This window comes from Sinohyriopsis cumingii, chromosome 6 (assembly GCF_028554795.1).
Source record: "Sinohyriopsis cumingii isolate HCF-2022 chromosome 6, ASM2855479v2, whole genome shotgun sequence".
In the NCBI taxonomy this organism is placed as follows: domain Eukaryota; kingdom Metazoa; phylum Mollusca; class Bivalvia; order Unionida; family Unionidae; genus Sinohyriopsis; species Sinohyriopsis cumingii.
In genome coordinates this window covers 67,298,904-67,316,700 of record NC_142966.1, presented here as the reverse complement: position 1 = coordinate 67,316,700, position 17,797 = coordinate 67,298,904, and the positions used below count along the sequence as shown (strand labels likewise).

General features: G+C 34.0%; 1 protein-coding gene across 1 annotated transcript in view; it reads left to right on the top strand.

The window, feature by feature from the left end:
* Positions 1 to 17,797, top strand: part of LOC149797120 (hemicentin-2-like) — a 287,779-nt gene that overhangs the window by 35,548 nt on the left and 234,434 nt on the right. Inside the window, exon 2 of the mRNA XM_089961792.1 lies at positions 7,069 to 7,252. Coding sequence (XP_089817918.1) covers positions 7,069 to 7,252 — 184 coding nt within the window. The remainder of the gene's footprint in view (positions 1 to 7,068; positions 7,253 to 17,797) is intronic.

The following is a 17,797-nucleotide window of genomic DNA, read 5'->3' as shown; positions in this document are numbered from 1 at the left end:
TATATTATTTTTATAGTCATTTGTAGTGTACTCATAAATTTGCGCAGATTACAGTATTTCCAGATTGATATTGTTATAATTATAAACATTGGTATTATTGTCAGTGGTATGGGAGGTATCACCAAAATTAGTTGAAATGTTAATGTTCTTTGTTATCCATTAGTATGATAATTTGTACCTTATGACCTAAACCACGATGAAACCAGCCATCAAATTTTTTTAACTGTTATGTCACTGTCATTTTTGACAATGTTGGCCACTGTCAAAATGTTCTTTACAAGTATTTCAGTACCCTTGTATGATAAATGAACCATGGATTTTGCTAAATTTTCTTTATGAAATTACAATTGTATGTGAGATAGTTGTTCTAGTTGCACACACTTAACACTTCCATTGCCTTGCCAAGTGGCAGATAGAGTCATTTATCTCCTATACATGCCAGTCATCTCTTGGAACCGGTTCAAATAACATAATTTCACACTGGGAATTTTTTTGAATGAGTATAATGTATTGTCTGATCATAGACCCCTTAACTTGTGATCTTTTCTGATAGCAGCAGTGTCTACACCTCTTTAGATCACAACTGTAGAGATTTCTGATATTAAACAGTTTCTCTCTGAAAGGCAAGAGTATTACGGTAATTATTAAGACTAGGGCATCACCCAGTTTGTGTGTGATTTAGATTTTAACGTAGCTTTAACAATTTTCCATTCATATCACTACGATGTCTGCAGTGTGGCAGTTTATAATGATGTCTAGCATCATGCCGCAGACATGTAGGATCATGTCCCACCCACTCACATTATCCTGACATCAGGCCAACCAGTCCTAACACTAACCTCTTATTGCTGATCGCCATGCAAGGCAGCTGCTGTTACCATTTTTATAAGTCTTTGGAATGACTCAGCTGTTGTTCAAACCCACGACCTCCTGCAACCAAGGCAGATGCTCTGACCATTTAGACCAAAGGAGCGGTCCACCCAGTCAGAAAGGCAAGAGAACTCTTAAGTACACATACCTATGTTGCAAAACATTGTTTTCCTTTTGAAATAAAACTTATTATTGCATGTATTGTTGTTGTTGTTATTGTTTACCACAATACATAGTTCAAAAAGTATTTTAAATGATGCAATATGTTCAATATCTTTTGAATTACAATGAACTTTTTAAGAAGAATTTGGTTATACTTGCGTGTGTTGAGACAGTGAAAATGTTCAGTAATACAAATGTCTGATTTGTCTCAGTCTGACCTTGAATGTATATAGATAGATTAAACTTTACTGGTAAGAAATTATTTGTTGCAGGGACATAACAGGCCACTGAGTTATGAATAAGCTGTTGGGGAACATCTCAAATCAAGTAGCTCAATATACAAAGAAACTTTAAAGTTAAGTAGCCCAGTTATCTACTAAGCTAGACTTTAAATCAAGTAGTCCAGCCTACTAAGCCTGACTGTCATGTTGCCCAATTTACAAAGTTTGACTTTAATTTTAACTGAAAATTTTAATGCAATTATCCTAATGCAAGAAAAACGAAATTTCTGTCGTGTAATTTTCATCCTAGCTAATTTTACAGAGTATTCTGAGATTCCAGCATATCTTATTTACACATCCAACCCAGTTTTTGTGCACTTTGCTGACTTTTGGGATTGTTAACATGCTAAAGGTGTTCATCTTCACTGTCCTGTATACATGTATGATTGTGTTCATCACCACTGTCCAGTATACATATATGCTACTTTTAAATTTATCATGTTTTAATTGATAATTACAGTGCTAGAGAAATCATGACCAAGGAATTGTATTCTTTTGACCTTGTTTCTCAGGTCTATCCCTTGAAATAGTGTATATGCAGTTAATGAAATAATTTCAATGTCATTGTTGAGAATTTTATAGAAATAATGCCAGGTGCAGTAAAATGATATTTACCACAAAAAAATGTTACTATTCACAGTAGGGATCCACTTTAGACTCATAATGAAACCAGAAAACTATTAGGGCAGAGAAAACATTTATATATTGATGAAGCGAAACATACTCAATACACCACAGACACTCAGAAAAATTTTAGGTTGTTACTTAGATTAGGAAATCTAGATATAACTGTCATCATTATAATACACTAATGGAATGAATTTGTCTTCATAGATTAACCAGAAAGACTAAGGGAAACTAATTAGAGAGTTTCAAGGGAAGTCGTACACGAAATCCTGTGAATCATTGATTACGAGTGAGGTAGTTAATAACTGACAACATAGTGAAGGATAAAGCTTTTTATGATTCTAGTTTTTTGTGATCAATCTATATGAAGAACTAAAAGTTTACCACAGATTCCTGAACCAGTCATACAATATTTAAATTACGTTGCTCCTGATAGTATTTCTGTGACTGCATGAATTTTATTATATATTAGTAGGTCTAAAGCCTTGAAAAGTATGTGGCACTGACTTGCATCCCAAATTATTTTATGATGTAAAATCTTTTAAGTATCCACTGTGCTATGTATTTAATAATGCCTTGCAAATCTGAGTATTTCCAGAACATTGGAAATGAGCATTTTGGGGCCTGTGCATTATGAGGAAAGTCTCCAGAACCCTCTGTTAAACTATAGTCCTATATATTTACATATACGTTTTTTAAAAAGTTGTTGGTAAGAATGTGTCAATATCTACACAACTACAGTGGGCAACATCATTTCACATAACCAGTCATGTTTTTCACCCAATAACTGAACAACACATCAATTACCAGGCATTTACTAGACAACTTGCTTTTTGCTATACCAAGGCAAGACAGTGGTACACAGCTTGTTCTCAACTATCCAAGGCAAGATGGTTAGAAGTCTTTTGTTAATACAACTTAATGCACTGCACTATACCAAGGCATGAAGGATAAATGTCTTTTCTTTAAAATCCAGCTTGCTCTATGCCATACCAAATCAAGATGGTTAGGAGCTTTCCATTGTACTAAGGCAAGAAGGATAGAAGTATTTTCTTTGACATTGACTGAATTTGATATTAGATTAGGATGCTGACTCAAAACTACAGTTGTCCTTCGCTATAATGCAGTAGTCAGGGTCCATGACTGCTTTCCACATGATGTGTACCAAACTACATCATATAGAGAAGTGTGAGTGTATGGAACCACGCTATTTTTAAAAATCAGGGTCACTAATTTGAAACATAGTCCTGGGGAAATTAGAGTACAAAAAATATAAATATAGTTAATTATAATCTGAACTCATTGGATGAAAAGTGGAACCTGATTTGACAAATACATTATAACTGAAAATGTAATTTCTCAAACCTTCCACTTTGGTGTCTCACTATTACTGTACTGCATGTACACTGTGTTTTTACAGAATATTTTATTTATTTTGTCTATACATGTATATCAGTGTAGCTAATTGTCATTTTTTTTAATTGTGTGTCCAACTATGTATTACGTAAATTTTGCACATAAAAGGGCTACAAGAATGATTAGATCCATGAATTAATTGTTTCCCCAGATTTAAATAAAATCTTTGTTATTATTATTATTATGATTATAGTTATTTTAGTGTTGTCAGGAACATTTTCTTGATTTATCATGCTGTACACACACACACACACACACACACGCACACACATACACTGGAAAGGTTCCTTGAACAAAAAAAGAAATCTGCAGTAGTTAGAAAATAAATACTTTATTTACTGTTATTAAATCTTGAAAATAAATTCTTTGTCAGTTTGTTTGATTAAAGAGTAGCATTTTCAAAAAATGTCAGATAAACATCTGCCTGGTTGTAGGATGTTATTAACATGTGTCGGGGATGGTGGAACCTGCAAGATACTTCACTAGATGAAGGTAATGGCTGAAGTAAGATTAAGAACAGAGCTGTATCATTTCAATAAGTGACATTACTTGACAAATTTCATGTCTGGTAAACATTCGATTTGACCCAGACCAAATGTTTTCCATGACGTTAGTCATCTATATTTGCAGTCAGATAGAAAGTGGCAAAACTTTGTTATTCAGGTAACTACCATTGTTTTCCACAAGTTCTATCTTAATAGGATGTGGACTTGCATTGATGATCAGTTAACAGTTTTGAACATTTTGACATGGGCTGTATTAGAGAAGAAAGATTTATTTGAGAAATTATTATGTACAACGTACAATAAAATGTTCTCATCACTGTATCAATTTACAAATAATGAATTTTGTATTTATTTGCTATATGAATGTTTGCAGACCGAAACAAGTAAGAACAGAAAAAAACTCCTTTTAAGGGCGAATGAATATTACCATACCTGGCAGATGGGTGTGAATGCAAATTGTGGATAATTTCTATTTATTTTCACCATCCAGTAAAAATTCCATTACTGGGACTTTCCTATCACGTTACAAATAAAAGGTTATCTCCCCAAAAGCATGTGCAAGAACATATTTGGAGAGAGTTTGTATATACTTAAGTCTTTTTCTGCAGTGTTTTGGAATGCTAAGATGCTGGTCTTGTCATTGACTGAAGCTGATACTGCATATACAAGCATATACTTATGTACACCATCACTAAATATCAACAATTCCTAGGTCCTAGACAGCCGTTTGCAATGGGAATGGGCTTAATATAGTGCCGACCCCATTATCTTTAAATATCAACCATTCCTAGGTCCTAGACAGCTGTTTGCAATGGGCTTAATATAGCACCTACCCCATTGTCACTAAATATAAACTATTCTTAGGTCCTAGACAGCAGTTTGCAATGAATTTCATGGCATCTACCCTAATGTCACTAAATGTCAACCAATACATGTCCTAGACAGCAGTTTGCAATGGATTTCATGGCAGCTACCCCTATGTCACTAAATGTCAACCAATACATATGTCCTAGACAGCAGTTTGCAATGGATTTCATGGCATCTACCCTAATGTCACTAAATATCAACCATTCCTAGGTCCCAGACAGCATTTTGCAATGGATTTCATGGCATCTACCCCAGTGTCACTAAAAATCAACCAATACATATGTCCTAGACAGTTTGCAATGGATTTCAGTTAGCACCTACCGCAGTGGGAAAAGGCTAAGTAGGCTAAATTTGAACAGGTACATTGGTTATACATTCTTGGTTACAATTTTGTGTTTAATTCAGGTTTTATGTACAAGATAGGATAAACTCACACTGGAATTAAAAAGTATTAAAAAAAATAAACCTGGCCCTCCAAATTGAAATCAAAACAGGCTGGCCAGAAAGCAGCCAAATTGACCCCTGTACATTGCATAAAACTGACAGTTGAAAACTGATTCCCAGCACTTTAAAGATTTTATAGTCTTAACCGATTCCCTGCACAAATTAGATTTTTATGATGTATTTTTATTATTGCACATCCATTTAATCTCACATGGCTGATCTGGCATTTGATACAGTTGTACAGTCTGTGATTCTATATTGCACACCCAGCCAGGAACTACTTTTACAACTTGAACTATTCAGTAAAAATCCACTTGTAAAGTGTTAGAATGAGTTATTACTTTACATTTTAGTTAAAAGATGTAGGGAGTACCTTAAGTAATGCTGAGTTTTTTATGAGCTTTTCACAGTATCTACCACCCTGAAATTGAGTTTGACAGCGTTTCGTCCAGAATACTTGACATTGAGTTCTCAGATGAAGCTGATGTGGAAAGTGACATCAAATTTGAAAGAGCTAGAGAGAAAATACTTTGCTACTGAATTCTTGTATTGAAAGTATAACAAATCTAGATGAAGTAAGAAAGACTTAGGCAGTCATGTCAGAACAATAGATAATTGACACAAAGTGCTGAATTCTTAGTGCCATGATCTTTAAAGAAAAAGGTCTAAGAAAGCAAAGAACAAAAACTCCTGAACCTGTTGATCTCATTGCTAAGCAATGATGACACAGAGAAGAGACAGTCAGTGAGTTAAATCATCTAAAAGTCAAAACTTCCCCAAAATTCATATCAGCTTCAGCATTTAAAAAATGTGGGTGAAAAATATTGTAAAAATGTGTTCCTTATTGGGCATGTTTAAGTGGAGGAACTTTTCATTTGTCTATTAAAACTACAGAAGAACTAGCAAACATTTGTAACATAAAGGTAGATTTATATCACCAAAAGCAGCTGTTTTAACTGTGATGCCAATTTAGAAGAATTAACATCTTATTTAGATTTTTTTCATCACTTGGTCACACTTGGGGGAAGTGAATGTTTGCTTACATTTTAAATTCTTGTGACTGTTCAAGTAGAAAACAAAGGGAAGAAAACAGTACAATATTGTTTGAAATTTCTTTGTTAAAAAATATCTAAATAAATAAGAAAAATCAGGCCCACATGTTTGAAAGAGAAGAAATCTTCATCTTCATAAAAATGTGTGCTTAAGTTATTACCTTCAAGATCAATGCATCAGTAATTTCTAGTGTTAAATGGAAAATTAAATATAGAGATTTTGAAAGCGCTGTAAATTAATAAACTTTACTTATAAAGTTGAATATGTGTAATTAATGTTAGTCTTTGGAATTTGCCCAGAAATTTGCTTGGCAGTAGTTTGTATTCAGTAAGTAGGGTGTAAGAAAAAGGGTAACTTACAGGTCTAAAATCTATGAAAAATGAGGAAGAAATCCACTTGCATATGACTGGAGCTTAAATCTGTTCATATGTCCTATACAACATCTTATAAAATTCAAAGCTAAAGGGTAAATAACCATATCTGTATTCTGACAGACTGATGATGCAGCTACACACTATATATCTATGCCTAGCCCCGTTTATGATGATGGAAATTTTTCCAAGGCTTGTAAAATATCTTGAAACAAAAAGCCAAACACCTAATTCATTTTTCTAAACATATATGTGAAAAATTTTGAAAATAATATGTGAATGAAAAGGGAATTCATAATAAATACAAAAACACATAAGTGCTTTGTTCCAAGTTGAAGACGAACTCATTTGATATGTCATAGAAATGTAAGTCCCAGCCTGAAGGTCTCGACATGTTCTGATGCTGTATCAAACTTTTTATTTACACTCATTTAGAACAATTCATGTCTAGTTTTGTCTATGTATTTTCAGATAGAACAGTTATTGCAGCAAGCATCATACAAATTACAGGAAGAGATGAGCAAGAGGAGACAAAAAATGGTTATCTTAAATGTGAAGTAACAGAGCCAGGTGTGGGCACTGACTACAGTCTAAAGTGGTACAATCCAATAGGACGATTTGTTCCATTTCAGGGAGAAATCAATTCATCAGAAAGGTTAGTTACTTTTAAGTAGGTGCTTATAAAGACTTGTTTTCTGCATCAGTTTGCATACATGTCAACCCGTTGAGATGAAAACCTGTATGAAAGACAAATAAAAACCTTACAAAGACCAAAAGAACCTTACATAAAAAATGTATTTATACATTATGTAAGATCAACAGTTTGAAAACAACAAATGCCTTAAACGAACTAATTTTACACACATGTACATAAATTTTTACATCTCTGAAACTTTATTTCACTTTATTCTTTTCATTTTCATTGTGTTTTAACACACACACATTTTTTATATGCAACACTTGCACCCTTTGCACTTTTCAAAATTTAATCAGGGCTTTTAAGGTCTATTCTTATGTTGGATGTTTAGGCTGTAATAAACAGTAACAAAAGAAAGAGTGAAAACAACAAGCTTTGAAAAAATTAAAAAATAATTTATTTCCCTGGAAAAACTCAGTAAAAATGAAAAAAATAAGAACTTAGGGTTTTAAGAATCAGATCCAAATATAATCCAAGAATAATCCATGAATTAAATTTAGAAGTCCTAGTAATGAAATGTTCTAATGAATTCAAGTTTGAATCCTGACAAAAAATCCAAAATGGAAGGCGATGACATAATGTATCTTTTATGGTGCTGTAGCATCTACAGTTCTTTGTGAACCACAGAAAATTGGATCAGATTTAAATTTTTGTAAGAAAAACTACCTTTAAAATTCATTGAAACAAGACCTTTCATGGGCTGTATGAACCATGAAACCCTGTGAATGGCTTACATTAAGAATAAAGTAGAAGCCTATCAATATGGGGTGAAAAGGTGAACAGTCAAGGTCACTTTGGCAGAAGGAAGAACAATGGTTCATGCACAAAAATGTCAATTTCCAACCAAGTACCTACATGAAAGTTTGTAGATGATTTAAATGTTGGATAAGAAAGAAGCCTATATATTATAGGACCAGAAGCCTATTTATTATGGGACCAGAAACCAATTTATGATGGGACCATAAGCCTATTTATTATGGGACCATAAGCCTATTTATTATGGGACCAGAATCTTATATATTATGGGACCATAAGCCTATTTATTATGGAACCAGAAGCCTATTTATTGTGGGACCAGAAACCTATTTATTGTGGGACCAGAAGCCTATTTATGATGGGACCAGAAGCCTATTTCTTATGGGACCAGAAGCCTATTTATTATGGGACCCGAAGCCTATTTATGATTTCTAATGGGATCAGATGCCTATATATTATGAGACCAGAAGGTCACTTTGAAAGCTGAAAGGTTTCTTTCCATAATTCTCATATTTTAACAGGTGTTTATCAGGGACTTGCTTGCCTGTTGATTGGTCAAAAGCCAAAGGCCAAGCGATTGAATAATATAAAGGTTTTAACAATACATGAAAGAATATTTCTTAGAAAGGCCAAATTGATATATAAAGTATCCAGAAAAGACATTCCTGTCTATCTAAGCAATATCTTTCACCAAAGAGATGCTGATGGCACTCCAAATTTAAGGTCCATAAGAAGAAAAGATTATATTATACCAAGGCCAAAGAAGGAATTGTTTAAAAAAAGTTTTTAATATACTGGTCGACTGGTATGGACCAACATTTCCAGTGACATAAGGCAGGCTCCTAGCATTTCATCTTTTCACAATCAGTGTCTTAAATGGATGAAATCTTTAGAAAATTGAACAGTTCTAGTACAAAAAATACCGCCTGCTTTTCTGTAATTTTACATCATTTTCATAGCTGAATTTTTCAATGCATGATTAGATTTTGTTTTATATATGTTCATGTTTTCACTGATGACTTATAGTGCATGTGTTCCAGGCTTGATACTTTGAATTTTAAATTAATTATTTAGTGTCAAGCCAGACTCTTCACGTCATGTTGTATATACTGTATATATTGTATATAACAGATAGAAGGCCGCAAGGTAGATTAGTTCTGTAACTAATTGAGTTATCTTCTCTAAATAAAGTCTTTATTATTATTATTATTATTACTGAAGCTCAAACAAGCGTTTTTTTGGCAGAAAATCTTTTGATCAAAATTAAAGTCTTGGACCATTTTTGAGGAGGGCTTACTAGTTTCTAGTGTCAAAATGTTAGAATTCTGACTAGAAATTTATGGTTTCTGGACAGTTAATTCAATCCAAAATTGCTTAACTTATCTTATGGTGAAATCATGGATATTTGTGAATCTAGGACACATGATTGCCACAAAATTGAAAAACTTTGCTACACAGTTTGTATGGCTCATGCACTCAGAATTGTACAAGAAATAGCATTGTTCCTGTGCACATTTTCTTGATATGCACGAAAGTCTACACAGCTGTTATTTAGTGGTATAACTGTCATTATTTGTCAGATGGCAAGGTTCAGATTGGCTGTCATAATTTGATAGTTTAATGAATAAACAAATTAAAGAATTTTGTATTATGATATTTGAGATATTTTGGTGTCATCTATCTGCTGTTTGCACAAGTTTGTAATCACTACTCTTAAACTACTTGAAGGATTGCCATGAAACTTTGCACATGCATTCATCCCATAGCATAGTTGGTCCTAAGTAAAAATGGTGCTGGTCAGATACCCAATATGGCCATCAAAGTGGCCATTTGAAAATCTTATCACCACTTCTCTTGACTGGCTGGATATATCAGCATGAGCTTTTCACTTAACAATTTCTTGCGAGATTGAGTTGGTCCTAAATGAAAACTGCGCTGATCTAACATTCATTATGGCCTCTATTGCAGCCAGCTTGAAGATCTTGTTATTGCTACTCCTCTTGTATGGATGGTAATATCAACATGTTGTTTTCACTGAGAGACTTCCTATGAGATCAAGTTGGTGCTAAATGAAAATAGTGCCAGTCTAACTTCCAATATGGCTGCCATAGTGGCTGTCTTTAAACTCGTTATCACTAGTCCTCTTGCATGGATGGTCATATCATTTTTCTCTAAGAGACTTCTTATGACGTTTAGTTACTTCTAAATGAAAATGGTGTATATTTGAGATCCAATTATGGCCAACACAGTGGCAGTCTTGATACAGCATCTTTTATGGCTGCTTCAGCTGCTGTCTTTAAATCTTGTTACTTATCTGACATGGATAGGCATAGCAACATAATGTTTTCACTAAAAAACTTCCTATAAGGTTTAGTTGGTACTAAATGAGAATAGTGCTAAGCTGATTTAAAATATTGCTGCCACAGTGGCCATCTTGAAAATGTTGTTATTGCTACTCCTCCTACATGGATGGTCATATCAACCAGGACTTCTTATGCTGCTGATCTGAAATCCAATGTGGTCACCATGGTAGCCATGTTAAAAATCATACATGAACTAAAGTCATATTGACGTGGTTTGTTCACCAGAAGACTTCTGATGATGTCCACTTGGTCCTAAAGGAAGTTAGTGCCAATTAGGTGTTCAGTATGGCCACCATAGTAGCCATCTTTAAAATCTTGTTATTGCTGCTACTCCTGAATGGAAATTAATATCTTGGAAATGCTTTCTCCTTGATAAATGGATGGTAGATTAACATGTGGTTTTCACCAATAGACTTCTTGTATATAATAGCTGGTACTAAATGAAAATGGTTCCATTTGTGCATCAATATGGCTGCCATGACAACTGTGGTGTCCATATTAAAAATCTTATTACTGCTACTAGTTAGGATTGAATGGCATATTTACATGGGTTTTCACCATGAGGCTTATTTTATCCAGTATGCCTCCCACAGTGGTTGATATGAAAATCTTATTATTGCTACTAGTTATGAATGAATGGCATATTGACATGGGTGTTCACCATGAAGCTTATTGTATCCAGTATGCCTCCCACAGTGGATGATATGAAAATCTTATTATTGCTACTAGTTATGAATGAATGGCATATTGACATGGGTTTTCACCATGAGGCTTATTGTATCCAGTATGCCTCCCACTGTGGATGAAAATGAAAATCTTCTTATTGCTACTAGTTATGAATGAATGGCATATTGACATGGGTTTTCGCCAAAAGGCTTATCATATCCAGTATGGCTGCCACTGTGGTTGATATGTCAAAATCTTATTACAGTCCTACTCACTTATATTGACATCATTTATGTCAACAAGCTGCCTATTTTGACAAAAAAAGCAAAGTCCCGGTCCCTTGGTGTACTATTACTACCAAAATTGTCATGCTTATGTCAACATCGAGATAAAAAATAGATGTACATGTCAACAGAAGCCCTTGGTCCCATCTTGAACAAATCCTTTGTTGTCCAATCATTTATGTCGACAAGCTGCCAGTTCCGACCCATACTTTATTCAACAATTAGTTGATCTTGCTGCCAGGCTTTAATGTCACGGTCGGATAGAAAAAAAAACGGGCTTTTGTTTGGTCCTTGATAAATTAAATTAAATTTTATTGTAATTTTATGCATTGATTATGCTATAGATAATAATCTCAATTACATGTATATGTATTTGTCATTAAAATCTTTTACTGCTACATGTATTTGTATTTTGAGAGAATTCAAGACTTGTTATCTCCTGGATGTATTTTAAATGTATACCACTTGAGCTGAAATTGTTACAATATTGTATTGCAAGAATCATTTTCTTTTAATACCTCATTAGCATGTGTCAATTTATACAATATTATGCCTTCATTAATCATATCAGCCGCATATCTCTTGTTTGCTTTTATGTACTTTTCACAGTGACTTCTGTAACTAAATACATTTGTGCTGTTTAAACCAACTTGTTGATAGGTTTTCATTTCCCTGTGAATAGCCCCATCCCCTTGGTAGCCTCAATAAGATGGGAACAGACTGACCAAAATCTAGGCCATGTACTTGAAGCATGTAAATAACAACAATGCAACCATATATGCTAATGCCCACATTGAATATTGTAGTGAATGTTTTTCATATCAGGATGTGACCGATGCAATATTTTATTGTGAATTTTACTACACAAAGGTAACCAAAATGTAAAAATTGCCAATATACAAGTGTATTTCACACTGGTTTTATCTTCATATACTCAAATATTCCATTGTTTGTTTTCTCAAAGTGTAAATGCCACTTACTGACAACAGGTCACCCTTTACTGACGAATTTAACTTGTATCTTTTTTTCAGATCCCCCCCAACACTTATCTCGACATCTGCCTATGTTGACAATATTTCCTCGGGCCTGAGGATGTCGACATAAACGGGTAGGACTGTACTGCTATTAGTTAGGATTGAATGGCATATTGACATGGATTTTCACCAAAAGACTTATTGTATCCAGTATGGCTTCCACAGTGGTTGATTTGAAAATCATATTACAGTGCGACCCTGTCATAATGTGCCCTGCGATAACACGAATTCAGATATAACGCGGTCGTGGCATGGCTCCCCAGTATTCGTATATTCATTCGCACATGAAAAAATATTTTTTCTCCAAGTACGTGAAATAGTGTAAATTTTTTTATATCATTTTGGGGAAGAGATCGTGTATGAATTCGAATATAATATGATCATGACATGGTTCCTGAAATTTTAAATACATGTACGTGTATTTTTCTCGTACTGGGAAATTTATATTTTTTTGTAAGTATGAGAAATAGTGTATAAAATGTTTATTATAATTTTGGTGAAGAGTTTGCTTATGAATTTTAATATAATACGATCAGGGCGTCGCTTCTGAAATTTAAATTTTTTTCACTGGGTTCTTTAAGTGTCATGCCAAAATAAACATTATCGGAAATGTTACTTAGTACTGATCCATGGGTAAAGCCAGTAAGTGGTCTTTGTGATTGTCTTCAATCAATTCTGCACACAATAGCCAACATGTGTTTCTTCTTTAACTGCATACACAACCAAGCAGCAGACAATGCGGTGGTTGATAAAAGATTCTCGTAATTAATAAAAAACGAACGCTGCCAACATGTTTTATGGGCTTGGTGGTGTTATTAGATGCAGTCAGTTGACCATTAAATAATGTCCACTTTATTAGCTGGAAATTGAAAGGGTATGAAATTATACATGCGTTCAGCTTAAATTGTTTTATAAAAGTGACTCGTGACCATTGCAGGCCTACTGCACTTAGGTCTCTGGTTTACATGTGTATGTTGTTTGTTTATGAACTCGTTATTAATTTCCTATTTTTTATAAAATTATTTTACTGTTATGGAAAAGAAAGTTCGCAAACGCAAGTTGTTCTCTGCACTATGCACAATGATTAGTATAGTAGTTTTCACACGTTTCTTTCGATATTCACAAAATCTGAAGTAAAAGTTATATGCACGCAGAAAGCATGTGTTGATTGTTAGTTATTCTTGCTGTAGACATTCAAGGCGTACAAGCATTAATTATTGGAAATATGCAGTGGATAAATGTACACAGAAATGCATATGAGAAAATTTCAGCACTATGAAATTTGTACAGACACCGTTCAAAGACCTTGAAAAGTAATGAACCGTACACGTACTTCGTAATTCTTTACCTAATTTTGCTGTTAATTTTTCCCATTGAATTCAGACACGTAATGATCTGTGACAAAATTATTGAATAGTTTAAATATGTATGATATTTTTGCAATGGAATTACATGTATAATGGATTAATTGCAAGCCCTAATGGTACGATATCAGATGGCAAGTAAATGGTGTTAATACTCTGTTCATGCTGTATATTAGACGTTGAATTCAGACACAATGATCTGGGACAAAATTATTGAATATTGTAAGTCTCTGTGCAGTTTTCAATGGAATCACATGCATTGTGGATGAACTGCATGCCACAACGGCATGATAGTAAACGGTGTTGATACCCTATTCATCATATACATTAGACATGAATACACGTATATGTGGTAATGAGTTGTTATCTGAAAAAAGTAAAATACTGTAAAACCCTGCATTAAAGCGACCCACGATATTAACGTGATTCTATTTTTTGGACCCCAATTATCGCGTTATAGTGGGGTTCCACTGTGTTGCTACTAGTATGGATGAATGGCATATTGACCTGGATTTTCACCAAAAGTCTTCTTATGAGTTCTAGTTGGTTCCAAATAAAAATACACTAAATCTTGTATTCAGTATGGCTACCACATTCATTGTTTTGAAAATCTTATTATTGCTCATGAATATTGGAGATAATGTTTCAACACTGTACAGTTCAAAAGAAGAAATAGTTTGAATGAATTCTTTCGAGTTTCATTTTGGCCGTTACAGAGCATCTTTCCTTCAAGAGACTAAAGTTTTTGTTCATTTTGGTGTGAAACAGTGTGCAAATCCTCCTGCAGGCTCTGCTTTGCAGTTTTGGTTACGGTGGATTAAGTAATGGTCTTTGGTTAATGTTATTCACAGTTGTGGTTACATTGGATTAGGTAATGGTCTTTGGTTGTTATTCACAGTTGTGGTTACATTGGATTAGGTAATGGTCTTTGGTTAATATTATTCACAGTTGTGGTTACAGTGGATTAGGTAATGGTCTTTGGTTGTTATTCACAGTTGTGGTTATGGTGGATTAGGTAATGGTCTTTGGTTAATGTTATTCACAGTTGTGGTTACATTGGATTAGGTAATGGTCTTTGGTTGTTATTCACATTTGTGGTTACATTGGATTAGGTAATGGTCTTTGGTTGTTATTCACGTTTGTGGTTACAGTGGATTAAGTAATGGTCTTTGGTTGTTATTCACGTTTGTGGTTACATTGGATTAGGTAATGGTCTTTGGTTGTTATTCACAGTTGTTACAGCGGATTAGGTAATGGTCTTTGGTTGTTATTCACATTTGTGGTTATGTAGGATTAGGTAATGGTCTTTGGTTGTTATTCACATTTGTAGCTACATTGGATTAGGTTATGGTCTTTGGCTGTTATTCACAGTTGTTACAGCAGATTAGGTAATCGTCTTTGGTTGTTATTCACATTTGTGGTTACATTGGATTAGGTAATGGTCTTTGGTTGTTATTCACATTTGTGGTTACATTGGATTAGGTGATGGTCTTTGGTTGTTATTCACAGTTGTGGTTACAGTGGATTAAGTAATGGTCTTTGGTTGTTTTTCACAGTTGTGGTTACATTGGATTAGGTAATCATCTTTGGTTGTTATTCACATTTGTAGTTACATTGGATTAGGTAATGGTTTTTGGTTATTATTCACAGTTGTTGTTAACAGTGGATTAAGTAATGGTCTTTGGTTGTTATTCACAGTTGTGGTTACAGTGGATTAAGTAATTATCTTTGGTTGTTATTCACAGTTGTGGTTACAGTGGATTAAGTAATGGTCTTTGGTTGTTATTCACAGTTGTGGTTACAGTGGATTAAGTAATGGTCTTTGGTTGTAATTCGCAGTTCTGGATACAGTGGATTAAGTAATCATTTTTGGTTGTATAATACCTGATTTTACAATGCAATAATTCATCTAAGAACAGTTTAAACTGTAATTTTGCAGATAAATACATGATTGTTGCTAGTGATTAGCAGGTTGTCTTCAATGCAACTGCATATATAGAGGATCACTAATGGGTAACGATTTAATATTGAATTTTTTTAACGAGTTGAATAATGTCCAGCTTTTGCAAACCTTGGCGAGCAAAAGCCGGACATTATTCAACGAGTTTCATAAATTTAATATTAAATTATTTCCCATTTGAGATTCTTCATATCATAGGTTTTATTTCAGTGGAAATTGTTTAGATAGAAAGAAGAACAAATAATTTTGTTCATTCTGACAGACGGTGCACCTTTCATTTGTTGTGCATAAAATATAGTCCCAAACAATGTTGAACTACTAAAAGTAGATTGTACATTTTTACAAACTATAAATCAAAGAAAAAGCTTCCATCTGAATAAACAGAACATTTTATAATGACAAAATCATTTTTCAAAGCAGAATGATTAATGCTTTGTGATGCCACATTGATACAGTAAACAATAGGCCTAGAGTACACGTTTACCCTAAAATGTCACTTGCAGAACTAAACATTATATTGTTGCGATTGTTATGTGAAATAGAATTACTGGATGCAGAAGTTCCCACATTTACTGCAATGCATTTGTGACCAGATATTTACAGTATTTGACTGGAACAATAGACTGTACAGAAGACGTAAACAAATTTCTTTTTGAGTCGGATTTGCATCCCATATATACTGCGTATAGATGCTGTGGTTGGATAAAGTTCTGTCAGTTAGGAGACACATTTATGTCCTAATTCTTCTGTGAACAGAGGTGAGTTTATTTACTTCTGTAACTTAACATTTAAACCACGCTTGTATATACGGTGGATTCTATATCTGTGTTACAGATATACCACTCCCTCACCCCACCCCACCATCAAATAAGCAATACCCTTAGTTTTACTTCTTATTGTTGTTCTTGTCTTGTAGTTTTATGCCATTTTTCTCATTATGATATTGTTATACATGACACAACAAACCCCTGCAGGGGTAACATATCCATATGCAGACAGCCGAGATAAATTTTCCTCAATTTCCTTTCACGAGTCGAGTTCAAAAATGGCTGCCAAAAATGTTCATTCAAAACCAAACATTCCAGAAGGCTGGATTAAAAACGTTTTCCCATGATCCCAGATAATCAGTAAAGAGGATATTGCACAGTAATTTCATGGGCTTATTTGGACCAAACAGAATCACATAAAGTGATATTTTAACATGTGGTAATATCAGAAATATGAAACTGCACATACTGTAGGAAAACTATACCTACTATGTAATAAATATAATAAAATCATTTTGTGCATGACAGTTTTGGTCATAAATGACAGGTGGTTACTCAGGCATAGGTAGCTAAATACAGATTTCAGTGTACGTATGTACAGCCTCACTGATCAAAATCATGCTTTCTTCCAAGGTTCTAGGCAACAATTTTTGGTGAGTGGAATCATGTGTTTTATAATTGGATGCAGCTTATTTTCATAAAATCCTGGCAGCATCTCTGAAATGAAAGCACTAGAGTTGCAGCTGGTGAAGAAAGTATAGAAGCTAAAGGGCAATGGTTAACATCTAGATTACTATGACTTCCTTTTTAAATATCATATCCGTTTCATATTACATTTCTTTATTTCAGTGTATTGGTTTTGTATTTGTTTCTTGTGTTTAAATTAGTAACTGAAGCAGAACACTTGATACCATGAGTAGTCATTGAAAACTGGAAACAGGACATTGAATAGTCATTGAATTTCAGCTCTGGATCCAGATCTGTATGAACCTAGTGACAGTGACAAAATTCTTGAACTTTTAAATAAATAGCATAGGTTAGATTGGCTGTTTTCATCCCTTGCTTGTCACATAATAGCCCTTTTCTAGTGAGACTGCATCAGATTGTTTGAAAGATGTCATTGGGAATTTTGTTAAAGTCGGGTTAAGTAAATGGAGCATTTTGGCATGGGGAACAGGGTCACACCAGAATACAAACCCAGAGAATCCCTGACAAGTACCATGCTTAGATAAAGCATGAAAGCAGAATTCAGGTATTGATTGAAAACCATTCAGAATTGTCTTGTTCTAAACACTCTCCACATAATATA